Here is a 14518-nt window from a genome sequence, read left to right as displayed (position 1 = left end):
GCTAGCCAGCCAGGGCCGGGGGGCGGCAGCGGGTGAGCTCTCTGGGGGCCCCCAGGGGGCTACTTGCGTCTGACTTCGCCCTTGGGTCTCCCCCGTTCTCACGAGAACAGCCGTGAAGTCAGGGGCCTGGTTCCCAGAGCGCAGCGCCAGGAGCTGCTGCCAGGTCTCCTCGCTTTCCAGTGACCCCCGTGGTCCTCCGGGCCACTTCCCTCACTGCAGACTGAGGAGGGGGCGCTGAGACGAGGTCGGGGGTCCCTCTGCTTCATGTGCATACCCAAAGAGAAGCCGGGACCTCAGCAGGGGGGAGGCGGGGAGCTCCCTGAGGGGGTGGGAGCACAGAGGGGGCCATGGGGTCACCCCGGCCGACGTGGGAAGTTTCCCAGCATACACCTGGGACCACCTTCTGCTGATCCTCAGAGAAGAGTGCTGGGGGGGAGGGGGCGGCGAAGGACTCCCGCTTCCCACAGCCCAGGAGGCCCGACCTGCCAGATTCCCAGGGGCTCCTGGGTCTCCCCAGCCCTCCAGGCTCTCCAGCCCCTCCCACCACACACCGGCCCAGGCTGCCTCCCCCATCAGACAATAACAGTGGCGACCGTCATCATATTAATAATAATAATAATGAATTAATTACAAATAAATGAAGAGAAACCACGTGTAGAAAATTCTCCTTTGCCCCGAGAGAGGGCGTTGGGCACCCAGGGGTCCGGCCCCTCAGCCCCCAATAAATAAGTGGAAGGCAGGGCCAGGGGCCAGGTCGGGGTCAGTGGGGTTATTGCCTCTGGGAAAGAAGGGGGGTCAGGGCCGGGCTGGGCAGGGGAGGCAGGCCAGGCCCCCGCCCGGGTCAAGCCTGCTCCTGCTTCTTCTTGACCGAAATCCTCTTCTTCCGGGCCGCCAGCATCTCGTAGAAGGGGTCCACGCTGACAGCGGCCTGGGAGGGGAGGCAGAGGTCAGCACGGGCCCGGCCCCTCCCCCGCCCCTCCCCCCACGGAACCTTACTTGATGGATTTGATCCACTCGTCCTTCTCCTCCTGCGTGGGGGCCGAGATCCGGTAGACCATGTGGTTGCCCTCCACCACGCGCCCGTCGGCCTCGGTCTTACAGGCCTTGATCAGCTGCCCCTTGTTGTTTGGGATGTAGAGCTCAAAGCAGTTCTGGGGGAGACACGGAGCTCAGAGGAGTCCCGGGGAGGGGGAGGGGGGACAGAGAGGGGAGCCCCAGGGAGAGACCCACAGAGAAGGAGCCACGGGGGCACAGATGCAGGAAGCAGAGGCTGCTGGGTGCTCACCGGCTTCCGAGGATCCTCCACTTCCCGGATGCTCAGATTCTCCAAGGGGATGATCCCCCGGGGTTCCTTGTCCTGCGGAGCCAGGGGTGTCTTAGGCCCAGCCCCCCCCTCCCCATCTGGCCTTCTCCCCCCCCCAGCCCTCCCTCCCGCTGCGGCCCCCCTCACCGTCGTGTACTCAAAGTAGTAGAGACAGTTGTCGGTGAGGATGAACCAGCGCCGTTTCCAGGTCTTCACCCGGCCCCCTGTAAGGGAAGGAGGGGGCGGGGGCGGGCTCAGCAGGGGGGGCCGGGTCAGGCCCAACGACGACGAGGGGGGGGCCGGAGGGGTCTGGGAGGGGGCGGGCAAAGGGCAGAAGAGCAGAGCCCTGAAGAGGAGGCAGGGAGAGCGAGGGGGGACCCGCTACCCAGCCCCCCCCGGCTCCGCCTTCTCCTGGGGACCCCGACAGCGCGCCCACCCCCAGTCTCCAAAGCCGGGTCCGGGCCCGTCTCCCCGGGGGCCAAGGGCAGGGGAGCGAGGAGCAGACAGGTACCTACCTCCTGGGGGAGAGGGCAGAACAAGCAGGACCAGGCAGCAAGGAGAAGGAGGCCAAGGGAGGGGGGCGCCCCCCAAGAGACACAGAGAGAAGCAAAGACCGAGAGACAGACAGCCATGGACACACGGAGCGAGGCGGGTGGGGGAGCGCAGAAGGCCCGGGAGGGAGCAACATGGCGGGGGAGGGGAGGGGGAGAGAGAGATGGAGAAAACTAGTTATGTCCAGATGAGGAGGGGCCGCCCAGACCCCCTTCCCGCCCCGCCCCGCGCTCCCCCCCCAGGGCCGCCCCTCCGCGGCGCCATACCCAGCTTGAGGAGCCAGCCCTCCCGGTCGGGGTTGAAGAAGGTGTGGGTGAGGTCGTTGCCGTCGTCCTCGGGGATCTTGAAGGGCTCATTGCGGATGCTGTCGTACAAGTTCTGAGGGAAGGGGGGGCTGCGTGAGGGCCCCCCAGCTGAGAGGGGGACCCCAAGGGAGGCCAAGGAGAGGACTTATCCTTGGATAAGAGGGGACACCCTGAGGAGAAGGCCCAGGCTGGGAGCTCCCGCGTTATGGGGGGCAGGCAGGGGAGGGTACCCGGGCCCAGGCTGGGGGCTCCCGGGGCCCCCTGAGGAGAAGGACCAGGCTGGGAGCTCCCGCGTTATGGGGGGCACGCAGGGGAGGGTACCCGGGCCCAGGCTGGGAGCTCCCGCATTACGGGGGGCACGCAGGGGCAGGTACCCGGGCCCAGGCTGGGAGCTCCCGGGCAGCCTCACCCTGAGCAGCTCCTCGGGCAGGTCCCCCCCGTTGTTGATGCCCCGGTTCATGGTGATGAACCTCTCGACGCCCGGCTTGTCCCGCACGTTGGGGTTGTGGAGGCTGGTGTTCAGCATGATCACGGCGAAGGAGAGCACGTAGCAGGTGTCTGCGCGAGAGGGGGGGACTCAGGGCTGGGCGGGCCCAAGCCGCCCCTCCCCCCGGCAGCCCCGGCCCGAGGCTGGAGCCCACCTGTGGACTGGAAGACGCCCGGGTTGCACAGGCAGTAGCGCTGGGCGAAAGCCTCCATCATGCGGTCGATCTTCTGGGCCTCCCCGGGAAGGCGGAAGCTCCACAGGAACTGTCTGAGGTGGAGGAGGGCCGTGAGGGGGGACGCTGGGGGAGGGGCAGCCGCAGTAGCCCCCCACCCCCACCCCCAGGGCATAAGGGAGGGAACTGGGGCCCGGAGGGGGCGGGGTCCCGGGGTCACCTAAGCGCCTGCACCAGGTTGAGGTCCGTGAACTCGTGCAGGTCCACGAAGGCGTGGAGGACGGCCAGGTTCAGCTCCTCCCTGGGGGGAGAAAGGGGACCCGTGAGCCCCGGGAGGGGAGCCCCGCCCCCCGCCCCGGGCTGCCCTTACCGCTCGCCCAGGTAGTCGCCGATGGCCGTCTTGTTGAGGCCCTCGCCCTTGTACAGGAAGCGGGAGATCTCCTCCGGGGTGTTCTGGAGCAGCTCGTTTTCCACCAGGAACTGTATTCCCTGGGGAGGCACTGGGAGTGAGGGGGGGTCCCAGGGCTCTCCCCCCCCCACGCCCACCACCGCACCCCGGCACCTTCTTGGGATCCATGTTGAACTTCTTCCTCCCCATGGCCATCTTGCGGTTCCTCTGCAGGGTCTTACTGCCAAGGGGAGAGCGGGAGCCGTGAGCGGCTGGGGCGCCCGGGCGCCCGGGCGCCCCCCCCCCCCCCCCCCCCGCTGGGGCTCCCGCGGGGCTGGAGTCAGGCTCTGGGCCCCTCCCCCCATTCTCCCCTGGGGCTGGGGCCCGGTTCCCAGAGAGGTCAGCAGGCATTGATTAAGCGCCGGCTGTATGCCGGACGGTGCTGAGTTGGGGGGACACCAGGGCGGGGGCGGCCGCGCTCCCACCTGCCCTCGTTGGCTTCCAGCCCCTCGACCTCGCTCATGGCCTCGCTGAGCTCATCGCGGAGGCGCTGGATCTCCACCAGCAGCTCCTGTTTGCGCCGGCGGATGCTCTCCAGCTCCAGGCGCTCCTCGGGGGTCAGGTCCGGGGGCACTGCGGGACACGGGGGGCTGAGGGCCGGGCGGGGGGCACGCGGCGCCATGCGAGCGCGCGGGGGTGACACTCCTTGAGTGCCCAAGGTCTCCGGGGGAAACTGAGGCAGAGCGGCCTAACGCTAAAACTACGTCTGGGAATGGGAAGAGAGGGCACCGATCTTCGCGCTGGTCCCCACGTGTTTGTCTCCCTCTCCTAACTCCTCCCTGGCCTTCATCTTTCCTGGATGATTCCCCCTTCCAAGATGAATAGTCTCTCCCGAGCCAAAGGCAACGCCCCACGAGAGCCCGGGATAGTACGTTCCAAAGGCAGGGAAATGGACTCGCCCAGGAATGGTTTCGACCACGGCCCCCCTGCGCCGGCCGGAAATGGTATCGTCCTGAACAATGGAATGGAACGTCCCGTCCCCTCCCGGCCCCCCGGCCCCCGGAGCTAGCTCCGAGCTCGCCTCACCATAGACTCCGTCCTCCATGGTGGCTGAGGCAGCCCGGAGCGGGCCCGCAGCGTGACTCGGGCCGCCGGTTCTCCGGCGGGTCCTTGGGGCTACGCTCAGCCCCTTCGGCCCGCTCCCGGGGCCGCCGCCGCCACCGCCTCCGCTCTCGTGTGAGGCCGCCCCCCGGCCAATGGGAAACCTGAGCTCGGCTTCTGTGCGCCCAATGGCCGTCGAGGGGCGGGTCTCCTGGACCAATGAAGCCGAAAGGAGGCGGGGCGTGAGGCGGCCGCGTTGCCTCGGTGGACAAGGGGCGGGTGGGTCGAGCGACCCAATAGAAACTCGATGGAAGGGTCTCATGGCCACGCCTCCACGTCAGACCCCAATGAAAGTTGGGGGCCCCCCCTTAGGTGGGCGGTTGCACAAAGGAGCTAAAGGTTCCGCCCCCGAAAAAAGTGACAGGGAGCTGACAAGAGAAAGCTTTGGCTTGAGACGGACAAAGGCAACTGCGCCTGCGTGAGAAGGCCTCGAGACAAACGAAGGGGGCGTGTCTTCCTCTTAAAGCTCGAGTGTTGTGGGGGGGAATCACAGCTTCGGTTCGGAAAGGGGGGGGAGAGAGAGAGAGAACTTCTGTTGCTTAGCAACAGCTGAAGGCTGTGGAGGAGGGCGTGGTCTCTGCCCTTTCCCTTCTCTTGTAGACTCCACCCATTCTCCGGCCCCTCCCCTTCTCCTCCAACTTCTATTTGCTGAGCTCCGTCTCTTCTCAATCAAGCTCCTCCCCTCCTGGAGCTGTCCTCGCCTCCTTCCCCTCCCTTCTCCCTCCTGCCCCCGGCTCACTACTTTCCCACGTCATCCTCAGCACAGGTTGAACTTCCAACCTGCCCGGGAGCCCCGAGCAGCCCACATTTCCGAGACTCAGTTTCCCCGGTCCAAAATAAGGGAGTGGGCCCAGACCACCTCCTCAGACCCCTGCCCTTCTCAGGCCCCACGCTCGCGGGCAGGAGCCGCGGAGGCTCCCCATGGGAATCTCGGGCCATCTAATCCAATTCCCTTGTGTATAAATGAGGAAACAGGACCAGGAAGCGTGGGACTTGAACTCGGTCCTCTGAATTAGTGTTCTTTTCTGTGGGAGGGAAAAAAGAGGCAAGGAGCGGGCTGTGCCCCGCCCCTCCTCGCCCCAGATGACTGGCCTGAAAGCCTGGGGGGGTCAGCTTCCCCCGGGGATTAGTGGTGGAAACTGTCCCTGCTTCTTAATCCCTTTTCTGTCCCCGTTCTGACCTTCAGCACGTCGGAAGCCCTCGGCCCCCGTCCCTGTCCCCAAAAGGGGGTCCCAGCCCTCCTTCGGCGCCCTCCCCACCTCAGGCCAGCTCCTGACCCCGCCCGGGCATCCTCAGAGACCCCCACCCATCGCAAAGCCCTCCCTCCCACCTTCCCTCCCCCTACAATCCTGAGGCCACCTGACTAATTAATTCCATCCGGTCCTTATCGGGGTTACTGGTGGATAAAGGCCACAGGCCAGGGGGGGGAGGGGAGGTCGGGGACAGGGCTTCCCAGGGATCAAAGGGACCTCAGGAGGTTGGGGAGAGGGGGGATGGGGAAGGCAGACTGCGCCCTTTGGGCCCTGGGATGGGTGGTGGGATAGAAAAGAGCGGAGACCTGAGGCAGGGGGGAAGGGAGCCCCAAGGTCTGAGCGGCAGGGGGAGGGGGCTTCCTCCCTCTGCCCTGGCTCCCGCCTCTCCTGCAGGCTGGCACCTCTCCCTGGGCACACTCAGGGAAATGAGGCACTGGGCCAGCGGGCGGGACTGTGCCCCTCCCACCCAAGCACACACACGTTAATGGCTTCATAACTCTTTATTGGGGGGGAGGGGGGAGGAGGTTCCCTCCACCCCCCAAACAATGGTGGGAAAGACCCCGGGATCCTTCAGCGTCCCCCACACTTGTCCCAGAGCCTGGGCAGGGGCAAGGCAGGGCGGGCCAGCCGGGGCCTGGGCCCTGCGCAGCAGCTCGGGCTGGGGTGACTCATGCTGCAGCCTTCCCGGTGGCCAGAGGCCACGCCAGGTCCTCCCAGGAGCGCCAGCTGCTTTGCTCCGGGCCTTCCAGAACAGTCCCTGCGAGCCCGGGATCCCGGGGCGCCCAGCTGGCACAGCCCCGGGGGGAACACATCCCAACCCCCTCGGGTTAACAGGCAAAAGCAGCAGGAAGGGGGCGGCCGTGCCCGGCCTGCCCCGGGCGCCCTCCCTCCTGGGCCAGGGCGCCCGCCCAGCCCTTCTGCAGCAGTCGGGGGAACGAGGGAGAATATTCTCTATATACTTATGTGGAGGTGGGTGTATAAGCACAGCACTCTGGGGACAGACACCTGCTCCTTTGGGTGGCCCCGGCTCGGCCTGGAGGCCAGGCCCGCCTCCTCGTGGGCCTCCTCTCCCCACACTGGGCCTGAGTCAGTGGGCTTCCTGGGCCCCCTTCTCTTCCTGAGGGTGTGGGGGTGTCTGGAACAATCCTGGCCAGTCCCAGCCTCTTGGACTCCAGGCAGGATTGAGCCCAGAAGGGAAGGGCTGGAAGGAGAAAGAGGAGGGAGGGTCGAGGGATGTGGGGGGGGCTCACCCCCCATGCTGGGAAAGTGGGGAGAAGGGGCTGCCAATTAGTCCAGAAGGTTCTACCCCCAAGGCCGCCCCGCCTTTCCTCCGGTCCAGGGTCCAGGCACCATGCACTGCTTCCCCATCCATCCTAGCCTAGGCCCCAGGGAAGGGGTTCTGGGCCTCTCGGGGAGACCCTGGGCCTCCATTCCAGCGCCTCCCCCGCCAGGGACTACATGCCAAGCTCCATGACATGGGGAATTGCCGTCCCCCAGCCCCGCCTGCTGTCCCTCAAGGAGGGGAGGCCAGTTCGGGGGATGGGGGCAGAGGCGGGGTGGGGGCCCGGGGGCTGGCCTCCGCCTGGCCGTCCCCCCTCTCCTCCTCCACCTCCTCCTCCTCCTGGCAGCAGCTGAGGGCCACCTCGTTCTCGTAGCAGAAGGCAGCCAGGGCTCCGGGCAGGCCCCCCTTGGGCCCGGGGCTGTCGCTGTCCCCCAGGGCCCGCCTCTCATCCAGCTCCCGGGCACTGCACACGGGGGTCCCCGGCACCTCATAGGTTCGGTGAAAGTGGCGGTAGTCCACCTCGTAGTGGGCCCCTCTCTGGAAGAGCACGGGCTCGAAGAGGTGGCCCCACAGGAGCTCCCCCGGCAGGTAGGAGGAGCGGCACTGCGTGGTCATGGCCGTGGCTTCCACCATGCCCTCCAGGATGACCACCAGCTCGAAGTCCGCCTGCGCCAGCTCCGCCCGGCCCATCTCGTACAGGGGGCTGGACGCGTCGATCTCGTGCACGATGGTGATGGGGGACACCAGGAAGATGCGGTCCGTGCCCCCGTCGAATCCCACGTCCACGTCCTGGTGATCCAGGGGGATGTACTCGCCTTCTGGGGTGACCCGAGGCTGGGGAGGCAGGCGGGGCGGGATCAGAGACCGGAGATGGGGGGGGGCACACACGGGGCGTCGGGGAGGCCCGCCGGGATCAGAGACCGAAACCGAGATGGAGGGGGGGAGGGGCACACACGGGGCGTCGGGGAGGCAGGCGGGGCGGGATCAGAGACCGGAGATGGGGGGGGACACACTCCGGGGCGCCAGACAGAGGAGCGGCACCGTGGGGGCGGCCGCCTCCCCCGGACTCCCAGGGAAGGTCTCTTTCCCCAGCCTCACAATGCCTCCGGCCGGAGGCGGGCCCGCGCCCTGCAGCTGGTGACCCCGGACCCAGAGGACCCGGGACACTAGACTATGGCCAAGCAGCGGAGGGCTGCTTCCATACCGGGAGAACCAGCAGCATCGGGACCCCCCAAGGAGGCCTAGGCCTAGAGCCCCAGCGCTCCAGGGCGGGCTCCAGCCAAGGGGCCCGGGGCAGCCCCAGCCTGGCGCCCCGGTCCCGCCCCTCGGCCCCCGCCCCAGGGCGCGGCCCGCTCCCCCAGCGCGCTCACCTGCAGCAGCTGCGCGCGCACGTGGGCCTCCACCAGGTGGCTGCGCCGCAGGTTGCCCACGCGCCACATGAGGCAGAGGCGGTGGTCGCGCAGGGCCACGACGGCGTTCTCGCTGAACACCAGCGTCTCGTTGCGCTTCTTGGGCTTGGCGATCTTGGCCATGATGGCGCCCACCACGAAGGCGTCCAGCACGCAGCCCGCGATGCACTGCAGCACCACGGCCACCACGGCGGCCGGGCACTCCTCCGTCACGCTGCGCACGCCGTAGCCGATGGACGTCTGCGTCTCGAGCGCGAAGAGGAAGGCGGCCAGGAAGCTGCCCACCTGCGAGAAGCAGGGCGCGGGCGGCGGCGGCGCCGAGAGGTCCCCGTGCAGGGACGCGATGAGCCAGAAGGCCAGGCCGAACAGCAGCCAGGACAGCACGAAGGAGCACGAGAAGAGGAGGCACATCCAGCGCCAGCGCACGTCCACGCAGGTGGTGAACAGGTCGCTGAGGTAGCGCGCGCCGTGCTCCCCCAGGTGGACGAAGCGCACGTTGCAGTGGCCGTCCTTCTTGACGAAGCGGCCCCGGCGCCGGGAGCCCAGGCCCGCCTCAGCGCCCCCGGGGGAGCGCCCGTTGCGGCAGGCCAGGCCGCCTTCCTCCCCCAGGACGTCCTCGGCCGAGTGCGGGACGCCGCTCAGGCGCCTCAGGACGCCGGACACCCCCATGGGGGCTAGCGGGCGGCAGGGCACCTGTGGGGGCAGGAGGCGCGTGAAGACCGCCGACCCCCAAGCCCATGACCCCCCGGGGCTCCGGGCCCCTTCTGCCACCCGGCCTCCGGGCTCTGCCACTGGCACAGAGGGCCTCCCTCCCTGCCACGTGGTGCCGGACGGGGCGGCCCTGGGCCTGACGTCCGGTGCCCCCGACCCCCCCACCCAGCGGCGGGAGCAGCTTATGTTTCCATATTCGGCCGAGACTCGGCTTAGGGGATGACAATTTCATGTCAAAGTCAATATCTAATCTGGGGACAGGTAGGCCTGCCCCTCCCCCCCCCCCCAGCAAGGCAGAGATGGGCAGAGACAAGAGGGCCGGGGATGCAGGGGGCAGGTGTAACACAGGGGGGGGGGGCAGGGATGCAGGGGGCAGGTGTAACACAGCGGGGAGGGGGGGGGGACAGGGATGCAGGGGGCAGGTGTAACACAGCGGGGGGGGGGGGGGGACAGGGATGCAGGGGGCAGGTGTAACACAGCGGGGAGGGGGGGGGGACAGGGATGCAGGGGGCAGGTGTAACACAGCGGGGAGGGGGGGGGGACAGGGATGCAGGGGGCAGGTGTAACACAGCGGGGAGGGGGGGGGGGACAGGGATGCAGGGGGCAGGTGTAACACAGCGGGGAGGGGGGGGACAGGGATGCAGGGGGCAGGTGTAACACAGTGGGGAGGGGGGGGACAGGGATGCAGGGGGCAGGTGTAACACAGCGGGGAGGGGGGGGGGACAGGGATGCAGGGGGCAGGTGTAACACAGCGGGGAGGGGGGGGACAGGGATGCAGGGGGCAGGTGTAACACAGTGGGGAGGGGGGGGACAGGGATGCAGGGGGCAGGTGTAACACAGTGGGGAGGGGGGGGACAGGGATGCAGGGGGCAGGTGTAACACAGCGGGGAGGGGGGGGGGACAGGGATGCAGGGGGCAGGTGTAAGACAGCCGGGGGGACAGGGAGACAGGGGTCAGATGTCACACAGCCAAGGGAACAGGGATGCAGGGGGCAGATGTCACACAGCCGGGGAGATGGGGAGACAGATGTAACACACCAAGGAAGCTAGGGATGATGAAGACAGATGTATGACAGCCAGCCAGGAGGCCAGGGATGCGGGGGACATGTCAGCCAGCTAGGGAGACAGATGTCACCCAGCCGGGGGGACAGGGATGAAGGGGATATGACAGTCAGGGGGCCAGGGAGACATATGGCACACAGCAAGGGGGCTAAGGATGCAGGGGACAGATGTCACCCCGTGAGGGACAGAGGATGAGCTCTCACAGAGGCAGAGATGCAGAGGCCAGGCTGGCGAGATGCGGAGAGGCAACAGGAAGCCCAGTGCCAACAGGGAGCCGCTGGGAGACCGGCTCGCCCACAGCCAGCAGGGGAGAGCCAGAATTACCCCCGGGAGGAAGAGGAACCTCGAGGGCCCCTCCAGGGTGGGCAGAGCCACCCCCCATGGCGAGGCAGAGGAAGGAGCAGAAGGGATGCGGGCAAAGACAAACAGGTGGGTACAGAGCCAGCCAGGCGAGCAGACGCCCCCGAGCCTGAGCCCCCCTTACCTGCCGGGGCCGGCGGCCCCCATCCCACTCGGCAGGATCTCCTCTGCGCCCCGTGTCATGGGCCCAGCTCCCTGGACAGAGAACATCTGTGGGGCAGGGGGGGGAGGGGGGAGTGTCCGAGCGAGCTCTGGGTGACTCTCAGGCAGGGATCAAAGCAGCCTTAGGAGGATGGGGGGGCGGGGCCAGCTCAGGGAGCCGCAGAGGGGGAGCCAGGCCGGGGGAGGGGAGTCGGAGCTGGCCCCGAGCCTGGCTCTGGAGAAAGTTGGAAGGGACGGAAATGATACCCAGGAGCCAAGAAAAGGACCCGGTCAGAGGTGGGGGGGAGGGGGGAGAGGAGGCGGCTGTCCGGGCTGGAGCCAGCGGGAGAGACTTGGAAATGGGGAGGGAGCCACCTAGGAAGATGGGGGCGGGGACACTCAGAGACACAGAAACGCTGGAGACAAACACCCAGGGACAGAGACAGAAGAGAGATGCTGAGACAGGAAGGAAGAGGGGAACAGAAAGGGAGGGAGGGAGGGAAGGAAGAGGGGAGAGAGAGGAAAAGGAAGGGGAGAGGCAGACAGGGGGGAGACACAGAGACAGACATATACAGAAACAGGAAGAGAAGGAGGGAGGGGAAAACAGGGAGACACAGAGAGATACACAGAGATGGAAAGAGGAAGAGAGCACAGAGACAGAGAGGGAGAAGAAAAGGGGCTAGAGGGACAGCAAGGATTGGGGGCTCGGGGAGAGGAACAGGAGAGGAGGCCAGAAACAGGATGGGGGGGAGGTCAGGAGCAGAAATGGAGACTAGGCCCTGGGCCACAATCACTGCAGACCAAGCCTTCGTTCTCTGACTTTATTGATCACGTGTGCACCATTTCCGGACCCCTCTCAGCACCCCCCCCAGCCCAGGAAGCCAAGCGCCATCTCAGCTGGTGGGAGTTGGGGAGCAGTCCACCCTGAATGCCCTGAGCTGCATGGGGGCCTCAGGCTCAGACACTGATGGTGCGGAAGACGGTGAACCCCGACAGGGCCGTGCTGATGAGGACGCCCGGGCACTGGGGGTGCCAGTGCAGCTCCTTGATGTCCGTCTCGCCCTGGTGAACGAAGAGCAGCTGCTGGGGGAGCCCAGCCACCAGGGGGTCTGCCTCCTCTGTGTCGCCCACCTCCGGGTCCCGTTCCACCGCCAAATCCCACTGAGTCAGCTGGTCGTCCGCCCCGGCCGCCGCAAAGACCCCGCCGTCCTGTGGGTGCCACTCAACAGAAGTCACGGGCGCCACGTGCTGCTTGAAGGTGGCCACGGGGGCACCGGCCTGCAGGGCGAGGGGGGGTCCGTCAGGCCGGGGGCTCCCTCCTGCCCGGGTCGAGCGAGGCAAAGGCCCCGTGGGCAACTTCCCAGAAGCCTCGGGTCCGGCAGACCAACGCACCGCCGAGTCCCAGAGGGGATGGGAGCGACTGGTCCAAAGTCACCCACAAAGTCACCCAGGCCGGCCCCCGAGGCACATACGCCACGCTAGCACACACACACACATGCATACATCACATGTCTGCACCACACCAGCGTGCACACATATATGCACCACATGTATACACCGGCACACGCCAAAATCAGAGCATCGGAGCCGCCCTCAGCGAAGGCCCTCCCGGCAGCGCCCGTACCCCGGGGACTCACCGTGAACTGCCTGAGATCCCAGACCTTGAGGGCGCCATCGTCGCCCCCGCTGAGCAGGAAGGACGTCTCCCTCCGGCTCCAGCTGATGACGTTGACGTCCGCGTCGTGGGCGGCGGGGGCCGTGAGCATGCAGGCCCGGCTCGGCGCTGCCCGGACGTCCCATATTCGGATGGAGGCATCCGCGGAGCACGACGCGAAGACCTGGGGGGAAGGGGGGCCTTTAGGACTCTGTCTCTTCCCCGAGGCCATGAGGGGGCGCCACAGTGTACAGAACCTCAGATGCTTTCCAGCTGTGGAATCCCCGGCAAGTCAATTCACCTCTCCTGCCTCAGTTTCCTCGACTGTCAAACGTGAATCTCACTAGTGTCTTTGTGAGGATCCCGTGAGAGTAAAGCATGGCCCACCGCAGGTACCAGACGAGTGCGTGCTCCCCGCCCCCTCACCGTGTCCTCGGTCGGCGACCACTGCAGATCCTCCACCGAGCGGGAGTGGGCGGCGAAGGGCCGCTGGTCCACGTGCCAGGAGCCCCCGTCCGTGGGCGTCCAGAGGTGAATGTTTTTCTGACAATCCCCCGTCAGCAGGCGACCTGCGGTCCAGAGAGTCCCATCGTACGGCCCCCCAAAGACTCTCCTTGGCTGTCACCCCCTTATTGCTCCCACTTTTCTCCGACCCCCCCTCCCCGCGTCCTGCTCAGGGTCTCACCGGGCACCCGGGGAGACCAGTCCAGGGCAAAGCCCTCGGCCATGTGGCCGGCGAAGGCGAACAGGGGCCGGGTGTGGGCCTGCTCCTCCCTCAGGAAGGCTGCCAGCACGTGGGGGTCATCCACCGCCTCCAGGGGCCTGCGAAGGGAAAACACCTCCACCTGGCCCTTCTCAGACCACACCCCCGCCACAGGGGTCTCCCCGAGCCATGCAACCTGAGGGGAGGGGAGGGGAGAAGGGTTAGGTGGCCCGGCCGCCCACGAGGACCCCAGCAAGCCCCTCGGCCAGCCCCAGAAGCGGCTTACCCGGACTCGGTTAATGGCTCCGTAGTGGGGGACCATGGCCAGCTCCAGCTGGGGCTTCTTCTCCTCCTCCTCGTCCTCGTCCTCGCTTTCGCTCTCACTGTCCTCCGAGGCCTCCCTTTTGGGGGTCCCGTGCAGGTTGTGCATCCTCATTACCATCAGCCTGGGGGGGGGTCGGGAGTCAAGGCCAGTCCTGGACGGAGGGGTCTGACCCACGTGCAGGAGCATGGGGGGGGCTTCCCATGCACGGGCATCCCTGGGGGGCTCCCAAACCACACGAGGGGGCATGGGGGGGCATCCCTGGGGGGCTCCCAAACCACACGAGGGGGCATGGGGGGGCATCCCTGGGGGGCTCCCAAACCACACGAGGGGGCATGGGGGGGCATCCCTGGGGGGCTCCCAAACCACACGAGGGGGCATGGGGGGGCATCCCTGGGGGGCTCCCAAACCACACGAGGGGGCATGGGGGTGCATCCCTGGGGGGCTCCCAAACCACACGAGGGGGCATGGGGGGGGCATCCCTGGGGTCTCCCAAACCACACGAGGGGGCATGGGGGGCTTCCCATGCACGGGCATCCCTGGGGGGGGGGCTCCCAAACCACACGCAGGGCCGCCCCCCCCACGGGGGTGTCTGACCCACACGCGCGGGGGCATCCCTGGGGGGCTCCCAAACCACACGCGGGGGCGTGGGGGGGCTTCCCATGCACGGGCATCCCTGGGGGGGGGGCTCCCAAACCACACGCGGGGGCGTGGGGGGCTCCCCACCCACCGATTGCTCTGAGCGCTGGGCGCCTGGGTCCCCGCGCACAAGTACAGGCTCAGGGGGAAGTCGCTGCGGGAGTCCCCCAGCTGGTCCCGGACCACGTCGAAGCTGAGGCATGGCGAGCCTGCCAGGAGGGAGAAGGGGCTCAGGGCCGAGGACCCCGCCCGCCCCTCCCCCTCCGCCCGTCTCCGCCCTCCCCAGCGCTCCCCACGTCCCCCCCTCCCTCCGCCCCCCTGGCCGCACCGGTCTGGGCGCGGTGGTACAGCACGTAGGCCTCCTGGTCCCGCACCAGCTCCTCGTCTTCCTGCAGCGGCGGACCCCGACCCGGGAGGTAGACACGCGGCGGACTGCTCGGCGTCTTGGCCTTCCCTTTACACGTGCGACCGGAACCCTTGCGCGCCGCCATCTTGGAGTCTGCGCGGCAGATACCCGAGCTCCGCCTCCTCTCGCGTCACCATGGCGACGGTCGCGCGCAGCATGCCGGGCGTCGTAGTTCGGAGGGAGAGAGGAGCCACGGAAGCCCGCTTTCT

At 67.5% G+C, this 14518-nt stretch overlaps 3 protein-coding genes across 4 annotated transcripts; all 3 read right to left on the bottom strand.

Annotated features, from left to right (window-relative positions):
- Positions 1-598: 598 nt before the first annotated feature.
- On the bottom strand, positions 599-4571 carry CYTH2 (cytohesin 2). Of its 2 annotated transcripts, none has more exons than XM_074308131.1 (12): positions 4294-4571; positions 3693-3840; positions 3382-3448; positions 3190-3308; positions 3040-3120; positions 2802-2914; positions 2570-2718; positions 2122-2233; positions 1451-1527; positions 1286-1357; positions 998-1151; positions 599-930 (listed from the first exon to the last, which is right to left on the bottom strand). In XM_074308131.1, the coding sequence occupies exons 1-12, from the start codon at positions 4310-4312 to the stop codon at positions 842-844; spliced, it is 1200 nt and encodes a 399-aa protein (XP_074164232.1). In that variant the 5' UTR covers positions 4313-4571; the 3' UTR covers positions 599-841. The 2 variants fall into 2 exon arrangements, with proteins under 2 accessions (XP_074164232.1, XP_074164231.1); XM_074308130.1 differs by having other exon boundaries at positions 599-928; positions 997-1151; positions 3382-3479; positions 3667-3840; positions 4294-4468.
- Positions 4572-7014: 2443 nt separating this feature from the next.
- KCNJ14 (potassium inwardly rectifying channel subfamily J member 14) lies at positions 7015-10651 on the bottom strand. Its single transcript, XM_074307383.1, has 3 exons — positions 10569-10651; positions 8274-9005; positions 7015-7737 (listed from the first exon to the last, which is right to left on the bottom strand). The coding sequence occupies exons 2-3, from the start codon at positions 8979-8981 to the stop codon at positions 7135-7137; spliced, it is 1311 nt and encodes a 436-aa protein (XP_074163484.1). The 5' UTR covers positions 8982-9005; positions 10569-10651; the 3' UTR covers positions 7015-7134.
- A 740-nt stretch (positions 10652-11391) lies between these two features.
- GRWD1 (glutamate rich WD repeat containing 1) lies at positions 11392-14518 on the bottom strand. Its single transcript, XM_074307381.1, has 7 exons — positions 14232-14518; positions 13995-14112; positions 13229-13388; positions 12925-13138; positions 12666-12808; positions 12223-12423; positions 11392-11863 (listed from the first exon to the last, which is right to left on the bottom strand). The coding sequence occupies exons 1-7, from the start codon at positions 14392-14394 to the stop codon at positions 11543-11545; spliced, it is 1320 nt and encodes a 439-aa protein (XP_074163482.1). The 5' UTR covers positions 14395-14518; the 3' UTR covers positions 11392-11542.

Source organism: Sminthopsis crassicaudata, chromosome 3, assembly GCF_048593235.1.
Source record: "Sminthopsis crassicaudata isolate SCR6 chromosome 3, ASM4859323v1, whole genome shotgun sequence".
Lineage (NCBI taxonomy): Eukaryota > Metazoa > Chordata > Mammalia > Dasyuromorphia > Dasyuridae > Sminthopsis > Sminthopsis crassicaudata.
This window is presented reverse-complemented; position numbering and strand designations above follow the sequence as displayed.

Coding starts and splice junctions, on each gene's coding strand:
- GRWD1 (XM_074307381.1), bottom strand. CDS start 14,394: ATGGCGGCGCGCAAGGGTTCCGGTCGCACGTGTAAAGGGAAGGCCAAG. Junction 14,113..14,231: donor GTACCACCGCGCCCAGACCG/GTGCGGCCAGGG, acceptor CCCTCCTGGCAG/GCTCGCCATGCCTCAGCTTC. Junction 12,809..12,924: donor CTGGTCTCCCCGGGTGCCCG/GTGAGACCCTGA, acceptor TCTGGACCGCAG/GTCGCCTGCTGACGGGGGAT.
- CYTH2 (XM_074308130.1), bottom strand. Junction 2,719..2,801: donor GGGCGTCTTCCAGTCCACAG/GTGGGCTCCAGC, acceptor CCTCTCGCGCAG/ACACCTGCTACGTGCTCTCC. Junction 1,528..2,121: donor GGGCTGGCTCCTCAAGCTGG/GTATGGCGCCGC, acceptor CTTCCCTTACAG/GGGGCCGGGTGAAGACCTGG.
- KCNJ14 (XM_074307383.1), bottom strand. CDS start 8,981: ATGGGGGTGTCCGGCGTCCTGAGGCGCCTGAGCGGCGTCCCGCACTCG. Junction 7,738..8,273: donor TGCGCGCGCAGCTGCTGCAG/GTGAGCGCGCTG, acceptor CTGCCTCCCCAG/CCTCGGGTCACCCCAGAAGG.